General features: G+C 42.5%; 1 protein-coding gene across 1 annotated transcript in view; it reads left to right on the top strand.

The window, feature by feature from the left end:
- igsf11 (immunoglobulin superfamily member 11) overlaps nt 1-13,246 on the top strand; it is a 242,573-nt gene that overhangs the window by 44,120 nt on the left and 185,207 nt on the right. The window contains exon 2 of the mRNA XM_079558355.1: nt 860-889. Coding sequence (XP_079414481.1) covers nt 860-889 — 30 coding nt within the window. The remainder of the gene's footprint in view (nt 1-859; nt 890-13,246) is intronic.

Below are 13,246 nucleotides of genomic sequence, written 5' to 3'. Positions count from 1 at the left end.
GGGCAAAAGTTGCTTAGTTCTGCTTTAAACAAGAAAACCCATATGTGTAGGAATGTGTTTGATGACATTTAGAACTGTGCTACCCAATGTCTTTAAAAAAGTATGCTTGTACTTTGAATATAGCAAAAATAAATGTACTTTGCTACAAGAAAACAAAAAGCTTTAACCTCTTAATCCCCACCGGAACCGAGCACACTCCCTCCAGTTTGGCTTTACCCAAATCTAAGAGCTTCAAAACAAAAAGCATAAAAAAGCCACAAAAAATGATGCAAAAATGTGTCAAAAAAAACAACAAAAAATGTGACATAAACGCGGCGACAAGGTGACAAAAAAAAAGTTACTATCACTTTTGTAGGTCTACAGGCGTGAATAAAGCATTATTTGTGTGCGCAGCATTTGTCACCCGTCGTCCGCACAGAGAGATGCGGACTCGTGTTGGATCTGGCTGCATGCACAATAATTACTCTGCGCTAGACGCCGGAGAAGCCATTTAATTAACTGTCCCCTGTCGGCTCCGATAATTTGTCAATACCGTGCGGACTCCCACTCTTTTATACAAATATAGCCCAAGTCAATATGTTGTCTATTCACACGCTTCAGACAGGAATGTACAAACAATTACTGGTGCTCCGCAGGAACATAAAGCAAGAAGCCTGAGTGACGCGGCTCGATAGGGCAATTACAGGCCGAGATCAGCTGCCTATGGGGACGACACAATGCGTGGTGTTGATTTTTTTTTTTTTTTTGCCCTAAACCGCCGCCTCATTGACTCAGCCCGTCGTAGCTTCACGCCTGATTGTGCCCGCGCGGAACATCACTGTAATTATGCCTCTTCTTTTGTTTTTTTATTATCTTGCAGGTTTGAGGTTGGAGCCGCGCACCGGGAAAGGTAAAAAACAAGTTCACTCCCACTGTCTTTTTCTGTCTCTTTCTGTCTGGTTTTCTGCTCGCTGAGTTTGTGTGCGGGGAGACAGTGATTAGCCGGGGATTATAGTTGTGTGTGCGATGTTGTGTGCTCAGGCTGTGTGCGGAGCCAAACTTCCACTTGATTGTGTTTTGACAGACAGAGTCGCACTCCCTGCCTGTGATATTCAACACACTATGCTGGGTGAAGTGTGTCACCTGTTGTTAAAATGGACTTGTTGGATTCTATATCTAACTTAACGATAATGAAGTTATAATCAGCACCATTAACTCTTATCCTGTGGTCTTCACGTTATACCTGATTGACCTGTGCGGTTCAAAGCGGCGAGGTATTCCTTTGCTGTGTGGATTAAAGGTGTCTCGAGGTGTTGGTCAAACTCCACTATATTAGAAGCGGCGTTGTCAGCACAAATGCACCTGCTCCGAAGTAAAGCGGCTGTCCTATATAATCCTACGTACTTCTTTGAGATCTTATTCGACTCTATAGAGATACTGTGGTGGGGAAAAAAAAAGGCTTTTTGAAGTTTTGTATAAATAGACACTCATTTGTTCTCGTCTATGTACAAAAGCTAAAACTACCTCACTGTGCTTGCTATTTTCATGTTGATAAAATAGTTGAGTCCCAGCACAACGCTTGGTTTGCTTTTTTTTACTTTCTTCTTCTGCTCCTCCTCCTCTTCCTCCTCCTCAATCTCCTTCTCCTACTTTCTTCTTCCTCTTCTCCTTCTTCTTCTTCTTCTCTTCTTCTTTGTTCTCCTTTTTCTTCTCCAACTACTTCTTCTCCTTCTCCTCCTACTTTCTGCTTCTTCTCCTACTTCTTCTTCGTCTTCTTCTTTGTCTTCTTCTTCTTCTTCCTCTCCTACTTCATCTTCTTCTACTTCTGCTCCTCCTCATTCTCCTACTTTCTTCTTTTCCATCTTAATCTTCTCTTCTTTTTCTCCGTCTTCTCCTGCTTCTTCTTCTTCTTCTACTTCTGCTGCTCCTCCTCCTCATTCTCATTCTCCTACTTTCTTCTTCTCCTTCTTCACTTCTTCTTTTTTCTCCTTCTTCTCCTGCCTCTTCTTCTCCTCCTCCGACTTCTTCTCCTTATTTTTCCCCCTCTTCCTTCCTCTTCTACTCCTCGTGTTGTGCGTTGACTGTGACGATAGTTTTGTACAGTAGTGGGGGTGAATCTCCATCTCTTTTTGGTCTATTTCTGGCAGATGGGAGTCCGTTACAGTTTACGTCCGTGGCCTTCCCTCTGTAGATCCCTCAGCGTTTTAGTTCAGGGTAATCCTCACCATCTGCCTTCTCCTCTACTATGCTTTACCACTCTCTCTCTCTCTCTCTGTCTCTCTCTCTCTCTGTCTCTCTCTGTCTCTGTTGCATTTCCTGGCTTTTTGTTGTCCATGTATTGTTTTGTTTGATCCATGCCCTCCCAGTGATCCCGTGGTTTGATGCCCTACTCTGTTCCCCATTTGGCTCGGCCTCTACCTGGACTACTCATTCTCACAATATCCCTCTCCTATACGTTTTATTGTTTTTTTTTTGCTGCAGCTCATATAACAAAGACATTCAGGTAGCTTACAATTTGAAAGGACTTTAAGGAGATACTGAGCCGCAATTTACACAGTAATTGAAGAGGAATAAAAGACTTGAGTCTTGAATCGATAAATCCATCCAAGCTTTCCCTGAAAGTACCTTAAATGGTTGTAGCGAGTTTTGAAGCAGGGTTGCACATGATTGGATTGGGGAGAATTAGTTGAAGCCACTACACTGTGCAAGGTCCTGTGTACAAGTGGTCAATGCTAGTGACGATCTCTCTGAATGGAGTTTGTATCTCCTCCATGTTTTACTTTAGGGTCTTGTGCTTTTTGCTGCTCAAAACACTGACAACTTTAAGTGAATATGCACAATTATTCGCTGGTAAATGTACAGCTATACCATTTAACCAATCAATGTGCCAACATTACTCTAAGCTACTACTTTCCCATCAGATAATAATGAAGTTTTTACGCTGAGATGAAAGATGATGGAAATGCCAGAGCTTTTCAAGGTATTCCCTTCTGAATGCAATCGCACCTGTAAAAGGATCGTTGAATTGTCAAAAACTCATCTCTCATTTCCCTCTCGCCGGCGTCAAGGGAGAAGCTACCCGTCTTTCCCCGCAATTCCGCAACAGTTATTCAGCGCCAGCTCCCAAATCCTCCTTCGTGTCTCTTCTGTGGTGTTATAACAGGGGATGAACTCTTTGTCAAAACCAGTACAAGTGAAAACATGACAAACAGGGATTCACTTAGCGCGCTGCCGCATGCTCGGGTGACACTGATGATCTCCACTGAGAGATGCACCGTGCTGTATAATGTGAAGGCCGCGGTACAAGGTTTATTCTGTCTCGTTCAGTCAGATGTGGCCCTGACAGTAAGAACTTTATTAGAGCCAGGTAAGACAGCAGCATCCTGAGACTCTTCTCCCATAGGAAAACAGTTGTGCAGGGTGGACAGTAGACATACTCAAGTCATTAAGAGAGAGTAGATGTTTTAAAAAAAATGTTTTTATAAAAGGTGTAGTGGATGAGGGCTGCTTGCTTGCTGTTCCACGGGCACAGGACAGTGAAAGCCGTAATGACTTTGACCTCTAGTAGTTTCTAGAATCTTTAAACCGCACTGAACCCCCTGAACTCTAAACTAGACCTTGTACATTGAGTTATTTATGGTAAAAAGGGGCAAAATAAAAAAAACAAAAACAAACTGTTGTAGTATATTTACCACTAGTGTATTGATTAAATCTCACTAGGATCATCACATACTGTTAATGGACGGATATGACCATATTTTGGCGCTGAATGCTAACATGTTGCAGTGCTCCAGATTTATGGTACTGTATATTTAACCCACTCAGTCACACCTCCCCCTCGACATCAGATTCAGCATCTGACCCAAATCCACCCGAGACATGCATTACCGTCTGCTCACAGGTTTCCTGAATGACCAGAGTCTGTGCTTTTTTAGTCTGAACTGATATGAATGGTCATTACTGAATGATTTGATTTGTTGACTAAGTTATAGGTATATCCAGTATTGTGATCTATTTGGCATTGCTGCACAACGGTCACATTATTTACACAAGGGAGTTTAAACTGATAGATACAGACGGCCTTGTGTCGTACAAGAGGGCATCGAACTATGTATTGGGAAACACCATTTTTCACTCTTTTTAGCCATTTTCTGGTAGAATATAAACTCATTTATCACACACAAATAAAGTCAAGTCTAAATCGGGTCCATATTGATGTTTTTTTCACAGCCGATTGTTCAGTAGAAAGGAAAAAACGGCAGTTGTAGCTAGCGTTAGTATGTAGCGTGATGCTAACATGAAGCATCATGTTAGCATTCTCCGTTATGATGGGCTGTTGAACGTTTTTGCTCCTCTCCATGTCTCTGTATCCTTATTTAGTAGAAAACTATATTGATAATTCAGCATTTGTTAAAGTAGTTTTGGAGTAATCAAATAAAGTTTAGATCCCCCCCTTTCTATGAAGAAGATGACTGTGGGTGTAATTTATGAGTTTTTAAAGTTTGCACGTTCGTTGTTGTTGTTGTTTACATTAACTTGGCAGTAATGCTACCTAAAAGCTGTCAAATGTGCATATACATTTGTCCCAAATGCATTAGGAAAGTTAGGTTTGTTACAGCCGCAGCTAAACAAAAAAGTTTAATTTCACTAATACTACACACATTTATAGAAACTTGGGCCAAAACCAAATCCTCAGAATGTGACTAATAAGTTAATTCCTGTAATAGAATGAATGTGAGAGCCAATGTCGGACTAAAAAGCCATTGTCAACATGAATGCGTACCCTAATTCAAAGAGGGTTGCTGTTGATGCCACTTTTTCATCACTATGAACACCAGAATACCGAGATAATATCACTTATCTCTTCCCCTTCTCACTTATGCAATGCACTTCTTAGATTACTGCATTCGAACAGCGCTACTAAAAAGCCAGTGATGATTATAAGCCGTGCAATCTGCCGCTCCGCCATTCTCAACCCTTGTAATTGAAATTCTAAAAAGGCTTCTGCTCCGGCTAATCAGCTTAGAGATGTCGTCCACATCGGAGGCATAACAAAGAGGACTTACAGTTAGAGAGTCTATTACCCCTCAGTAATAGGAGTTAACGTCACGCGGTGGCGGCACAATGGAGAGAGAAGAGGAGGTGAGAGCGGGAGGCGACGAACTGTAGCGGAGCGGGATGGAGTATCACGGTATAGGCGCCGTTGTTAGGTTTCAGTTTTTAGTCTCAGGCTCTTTTCAGATGGAAGAAGATTGGATTGTGTGAATATGTTGGACGGGCAGGTATATTCCATCATCAGTGATAACAATAGATATGATGCGAGAAAGGCCGATGTGTCCAGAGAGAGAGAAAGGACTTTCTTCTGGTTGAAAGAACTGGCCACTGATTAATCCTTGCACTCGTAAGCTGTTCAGAACTCGACTCAAATACAGCACTTATACAGCAAATACCACTTAAGAGTATTGTATCCTACATCTTTCTGACATTGCGTCGGGCCCTTCAAGTCTATATAATTAAACCCACTGAATGCAATTTCTTTCTTGACAGTTTATTCAATTTCGCTGACAGACAATCAATTACAACCATGAACAGATTATTTCTGTTTTTTAAATGCATGTTCTCCATCCGATAACCTTGTCCTATATATACATTTGACAGTCATAAAAGCCTTCATTTGTCCAGACGGTAAAAAATGTAAATCATATCTTGCTGTTGACAAGCAAACGGATGCTGGCAACAACTTCCTAAATGTTTGGCGTTTTGTCCTTGGCGGTTTCAAGTGAAATGCGTCTTCCACCATAAAAAAAAATGTGCACAAACAACATAAAACTAGCTCAAAACCTATTCATAATACTCATCGTTCACGGAAAGGAATAACATCTTGAAACATATTTAAAATGTTCTCATCAATCCCGAAATTGCTGCAGTGTAATCCCTTTAACCACATCCCTCCATGGTCCTGACCTTTGCCGTAGCCTGTTTGACAATTCGTCCCACTATGGCAACAATGCATTTGCCTATCACTGGTCCCTGCCCCAGCTTCTGTAACAGAGTGAAAGCGCGGGCCTCTGGAAGCCTCGTACGACCCCATCTCTGAATCACTCGTTGACAGGGCGACATCTGTGACATTTGAGTTGATAATCACAAATGGCTGACAGGTTTAGGAGCTCAGGAGAGGCGCGATACATCTGAGAACCAATGCCCATCCGCACCTGTAAACGGGAGGATAAAGCCGGCATCAATGATTGTGCCTCGCTGCAGTAAACATAGGACGTGGTGAAGTGTGGGACCTTCCTCTTGACATGTTTATTTAACATATCATGTTACAAAGCGGGTCTTTAGTACACCATAGTTCGATTCAGGTTAGAACGTTGTCAGTGAGCTAAAGGTATAGGCTAAGTATCACTGTCTCTGCTTTAGACCCTTCCTTCAGATTTACATGGGGAAAAGAGCAGAGAGTGACATAATGTAGCACACAGGAAACCAACCCAGTGAGAAAAACAAGGAAACCTCTCACATTAGTCCTGATTTGATCTTAGTCTCGGCATGGATGGTAAAATATTCTATGAGGTGGTACAAAAAAAATGTAACAACCTGTCTAATATCTTAACGTTTTTGGGATAATGGTATAAACACTCAGCAGGAGGCATTATTTGGGGTTGTAGCAAGTCTACTAATTGAAAGACGGAGCCAATGATACTGAAAGATGCAGCAGTGTTTGAGTAATGAAACAAAAATACAATTTTAGGCAACAAAAAAGGCCAAGTATTTTTCACACAGCCACACAGCATGATCCTTTTACTTATGAGTAGCATAGCTGGGGCAAAAAAACAAAATGTGTTGGACTTTCGAAGGGTCTCAGGCAGTCGATATACTTCAGTACATACTTCTTTCCTCTGTACAAGGCTGCAAGGACTTCTGGACGCTCATCTTTCTCTCACTTTCTCTCTGTCTCGGCTCGCTCTGACCTCTAGCCTCTCTTTCCCACACAGTGAGACGCACATATACACCGAGAATGTCCGAAGCTCCTGTTAACGGCACACACTCACATACACCGGGGGTCACGGCTATGTAGTATTTGTGGAATGAAACCAGACTCACCAGCACCTTTCGCGGACGCCAACTACTGTGCTGACAAGACTTGGAATGTAACTGCGCTTAGCTCAATTACAGGGTTTGTTTGGAAGAATGCTGTTTTAATCCCATTAGTGTTGAGACAAACTGCTCTGGGTATTAACTTGGCATGGCTCGGAGCTATTGTGGGGATTTACACTGATCGTATGTCCATTTCAAATTAACCTGTCCTTGTGCTGACTGTCCTCAGACATGACTGCAGACAATAATACAACAGATTCAAAACTATTATTTCCAGATTTAGGTCAAATTACAATACATTTTCATCTCACATCTGATGTGTGATGTTGCTGTGAATGAGTGAGTGATTTAGTTATCACTACAAGCCTGTTGGCAAAGAGTGGCAGTCATATTTAGCAGTCAGCCCCAGGGCAACTGTGGCCACAAGGAGTATTTTCAAATCACTGCTGACTGAACAGGAAGGCAAGACAAGTTTAGAGATTTATTCGAGATTATTTGTTGCATTTTGTGCTCAAAATCCTTTGAACCAGCATTAAGTAACTAATGCCCCGATAGGCCATAAACGCCACTACAGGTGTCCCAGCATGTTGTGTTTTTTTACTCATTAATTGTCCGTGAGAGTAAATACTGCACTGACAGAAAATACAAAGTGAGAGAGGGATATTGTGCATCCAATTACACAACGGAGACCATTTTTTTTCACTCAAACTTGGCTGTATATACTGTTTAAGTGGCGCTAGCCCGCAGTTAGCTTTACTCGTTAGCCTGTTAGCTTCTTATTCATGATTCCATTAGTGTGTATTGGTGACTCCGACGTGTGGTTTTCTGGCCAGAGACACCGGGGGAGATGAAAGACCCCCCAATCATCCCATTAACACTTGCATTACCCCCAGAGGGACTACGGAAAGGATTTATTAAGGTAAACAAATTACTTAGTACTGCGTTAAAGTGCTTAACTAGACATAATATATATATTAAAGTCCACATAACTCTTTAAAAAGCCATAGAATCAATAAAACATACAGCAAATAATCAGAGTGCAGATTTATACTTTCCGTTTTCATATGCGCATAGCAGTTTTCAGTCTGGTTTTGAACAGAGTCGAGACCTGTCTCACATCTACATAAAAACTTTTCCTGATTTCAGGTGTCGGCTCAAACGCAGCCTCAACCGACCTTTGTCACTGATCTTCATTGTCCGTCACCTGCTGCTTCTTCACTTTTCCTATAGACCAACACTGAACCTACAGAGAACACACAGCAAGAGCTGCAGTTTTGGAAAAGCATTCAGTTTGTGTGTCCAAGTCTCATTCTGGCCATTGTCAAACTTGTTAAAATACAAATATTTTTGTACTAATGTATACGTAATATGAAGTGCAATGAAGACGAGATACTCTCCGTTGTTCACTTCACCTGTCATTGATAATGTCTAAAGCTTAATCAGAGTAAGCCAACATTTTACCATTTTCTTCCCCTAGTAATGCAGGTACTCTGTTAACATATTGTCTGTTTGGTGCCAAGAATAAAAGATTCAGCTATAGCCTCCAGCGATGCAGGTCCACTTTCCCCCTACACGTGTAAGCAGATGCCAGTCGTAGAGCCTGAAGATAAGGGCAGCTCTGGAGTCCATGCGCTCATTAGGACTAACAATGCTATCATTAATCATAAAGCCTCTGAGTGCGGCAGGCCTGCTCCATCTAAACTGTGATGTGGGGTGCGGAGGTTGACAGAAACGGGCTGTATGGACTTGTATTTTTTAGGCCACAACGAAATGACAACGAGTGTGATTCTCAAGGTTAGCTGCTGTGAAGCGTGCTGGGCTGTTAGTGGGTCAGGCACGGTCACGTGGAGAGTGGAGGTATAGTTTGATTGTCTTTTATTATTAATTTAAAGCATACTTGAAATTTGAAAAGTGATGTAATGTTTTGTGGCATCTTTGGCTCTTCAGAACCACCTTTAACAGCCATTATTACAAAATGTATGTGACCTTTTATCGCCTGCTATGTTTTCTATGCAGCACTGTGCCTTTTCAAGCTATTCACATACGAGGTGCCAATCTTATGATTGTCATGCCTCCTATAGTGTGCAGAGCTTTGCATTTGCGTTTTGCATTAGGTTATATGTATTTTTCAATCTAATACTGGAGATTTTATGTACATTTTACAGTAACTGCCTTTTGACTTAACCTTTAGGGCTTGAATTACCACATTTGAAAGACCTTCTAGTTTCTAAAAACATGTGTAAGATCTGTACGAGTGAAACACAATTTACATCACACTTGCCACCTCTAACCCTGACCCTACGCCCCTGATCAGGGGGGTCGGCTAGTGACAATATTTTAAATAAACATATATTGCTGATACATCCCAGCTGGGGACAAACAACAGAAATGTTTTGGTTGGAGTCGGGGTCATGCCCTTAAGATTGAGATTAGTCTTGAGTGGTTAATTTAGAAACTGTGGGGTGAGTGTAATTGGAGATGGACAGAACCTCTATATCCCCATATAAACTTGGACACTCTTTCTGACAAAGTCACCACTTGAGATCCTCCGAGATTAAACTCATAATAATTTAGACGGTTTTGAAATATTCTATAGATGAAATGTGATGAATAAGAGAGGTGTCGGGTCTTGAATTAAGTTGGTCTGGGCAGGAGCAGGACATGAGGAGGAGGAGGAGGGGGTGAGGAGCAGCTGTCTTCAGATGTCTGTCTCAGCATTAAACTGTGGGACATCCCTCTCTTACCACACTGGACCCTGAGCAGCTTTAATCTTCAAGAAGGACTGGCTGTCTTCAATATTAGAGATATATTTTTAACCTTGCTTGTCTGCTAGATAGGTCAAAACCAATTTGGGAAAAATTACTTGATTGTAATTTTCTGAAGACTAAAGATTGGAGACTTAATTTACTTTCTTGCCACAACACAGAGCAAGACACTGAGCTCTGGACATAAGTACATTCTTCTTGTTATTTCGATGTGGTGTCAAAGTTGCTGGTTTAGTTAATAATGATCATACCAGTGCCCCAATTCAACATGTTTAATGTTTATACTGTAATAATATCGAATATAGTGAACTGGTTTCACAAAACTGAGCTGTACTGTTTTTGTGCTCAACACAGAGGCATCTTGTTTTAGCCACTTTACTAAAACAAGATGTAAATAAGGTCTAGAATAGTTATTGAAGACATTATAAAGATGTCTTAGAGAGCATGTATAGGTAATTATCGTTGAAAACAATGCAAATCATTGCAAACAATGCAAATTAGTCCATCTCGAGTTAGCACCGTGCAGTCCTATTAGCATGATTTTTTTCAAAGCTCTGCTTTCTTTCACTAAATGAAGACATACACTGGTAAATGGACACAACTTATACAGCGCTTTTCTACCTTCATTAGGCCCAAAGCGCTTTATAGCAAGGAACCAGTCACCCATTCACTCTCTCATTCATACACCAATGTACACTTGAGGTAAGGTGGGTGAAGTGTCTTGCCCAAGGACACAACAACAGTGTGCATCTTCAGGAGCTGGGATTTGAACCCCCAGCCTTCTGATCATGAGATGACCCGCTCTACCAACTGCGCCTCTGTCGCCCCAAGACAAATCATTCCCCATCAGGCTCCAAGAAAACGGAAAACACAGTGAAAACGCCTCTCTGCTTTTATATGAAATGTAAGAGAATTGACACTGCAGTTTCAGACCATTGAAACGACAGTGCACACCTCTGTCCAGTAAACAGCTTCCTTGAATGCTGTGGCTTTTTCAGGCAACTCTTTCTAAAGCTTTGTAAAGTAAAAGTAAGTCAATACAAATGATTTACAGGTCGTTATTTGACAAAATCTAAACACACAACACAATGACATAACCATTCTGCATTCGTCCTCCTCCTGCTCATATGAGGCAGAGCGGCTGAGAACGACCTCCCGCTGAGACATTGAGGAACTCCTCCTCCAGAGTTTTCAGTGAGGCCATGTGTCCGGCGATGAGATGTACGTTGCTGTGTAAAAGAAACGTGCGTCTGATACCAACGCAGTGTTGCATTGTCGCTGTGTAAACTGCAGCTTAGAGTAGTGTCCAAGTGCTAGCATAGCATCAGTGGGGCTCTCCACCTGCGCCAGACCAAAAAACTGGTTGCAGTGAGCAGGCAACTTAGGTCACGGCATTAAAAACGGAACAATATGATATGGCCGAGTCCTTCTCGATCAACTACACCAAACGGCAACGCAGTTTACCTGTTTACCTGTTTCTGATTCAACGTCAATAACAAGTCAATACTGGTCTTGTTTGCCCTAGAGAACAAGTAACATTTCCTCTGTATAATGATCATGTAAATTGAGAAACTCACCAGTCCTGCTGTTCCCACTGAGACTTCCCTGCCCCCCTTTAGATCGGCATTAGCCCAGTCGTTCAGCAAATCATTCCGGCAAGTGCAGCTCTTTTCATCGACTAACCTTTTGACAACTCGAAAGCCTCCCGTCGCGCCACCGGGGCCCCGGCGCCCTTGAGCCAAGCACCTGATCCATACACGCGCATCTCCTGCAGCAGCCGTCGTAATCACCGGAGCCGCGCGGAGGAATTGGCCCGGGCAGGTATTGATTTCCGCTCACTGTCTATTGTAGCTTTTGGCTCACAGGCACTCGACTACATCGTGGTGCCCTGTTAACTGCGTAGCGCCGCTGGGACGGAGGGTAAAAAAAGAGCCCGTCGGTCAATCCGTCTTGTCCTGAACGGGGGAGAGTTTGATTTTTGCGTCGTTTTCACAGCTTCTCTCCCGCTCCCTCACCTGACCGCCCTGACACGCCACTGATCGGTGTCTTGTCGCTCATTGATTATAGGGATTTTTTTGTAGGTTGGAGTGTTGCAGTCTTTCTGAAACTATGGCACGTGCACCCGACATGACCATGAATCTATACCTCAAGAGCTGGAGATGTGTTTCCTCAGCCTGCATTGAAGGAAGGATCAAGTACAGAGGACACATTTCCTTACAGAGACTATAAAAAGTATCGTACACACAAATAAAGGCCATAATGATTTCGGTTCACAGCAGTTCAAATTGTTTAACCTTCTCTTTTAAACAAGGCTCGTTTCTTGTCCGTTCCCACCTCGCAATCGCTCCCTCGCCTCCCGCTCCTAATGCCCTGTCACCAGACGACTGATCTGTTGCACGCAGCTTGCCGTCTCATTGATTTTCCGAGACTATTTGTTTTGGATGGGGAGGGGGGGGGGGGGGCGTGATTTTGGCTCTTTTGCATTACGCCGAACACATTACACACTCCATGGCAGCAGAAAAGCAATAAACCGCGCTCTGTCATTTGTTATTCCCCTTAAAATTAAAGGTAATGCGCCGATACCGAGCGCTCGCCAGTGGATAACGACGTTTGCCAGTTATTGTTTCTGATAATTCCGGACACATCATTGCATCTGACTTGTCTTGCCGTATTGCCGCGGCGACTTTTTAATCTCATTACGTTCGGCAGGGAGGAAGATGAAATATTCACTTTAAAACCAATGAATATCAATGAGAACTTTTGAGGTATGGTCTTTTCCATGCTACACATCTGCGTGCATGTCAAATTCGTGCAGAGGAGAAGTCATTGCTCAGCACAGCCGCGATCTTGTTTCATTTTTCTAAGGTGAAGGCCACCCGATATATTTTATTTACACTGGTGTGAATTATTCAGATGGGGATCTTTCTCGACGGGACTTGCTATGGCGCTAACTGACAAGCATGTGGGAACGTCAAGAGTGATGCTATAACGACCCTCAACTCTCCCCGTGTGCGCATTAATGCACGCCCACAGGCTTCGGCACCGCCACTGATCAGAGAGCTTCCCGAAGCACGATTGAACTTCAAGTGCATGTGACACATTAGACACATAGTAAACACAATTATATTTAGGATTCTGCTAAATACGTACCCAGCTTTCTTTAGTTTGACAATTGTTGTGATGTTTATAGCTTCACTTATACGTTTGTTAAGTGGTGACATCACAGCTCTGCTCCCGGGTACCGAGATGGGCGAGAAACTACAAAAAACTCTTTAATACCACAATCAATATTTCTGAAACACAACGGAGAGTTACTGAACATACTTATTTATCAGGCCCATTAGCTAAAAATGCTGTTCCTACTGCTATGAAAGTCATGTTTACCAAAATCAGTACATCCGGGTTAG

Source organism: Gobius niger (genome assembly GCF_951799975.1).
Source record: "Gobius niger genome assembly, chromosome: 1".
Taxonomy (NCBI): Eukaryota; Metazoa; Chordata; class Actinopteri; order Gobiiformes; family Gobiidae; genus Gobius; species Gobius niger.
This window is presented reverse-complemented; position numbering and strand designations above follow the sequence as displayed.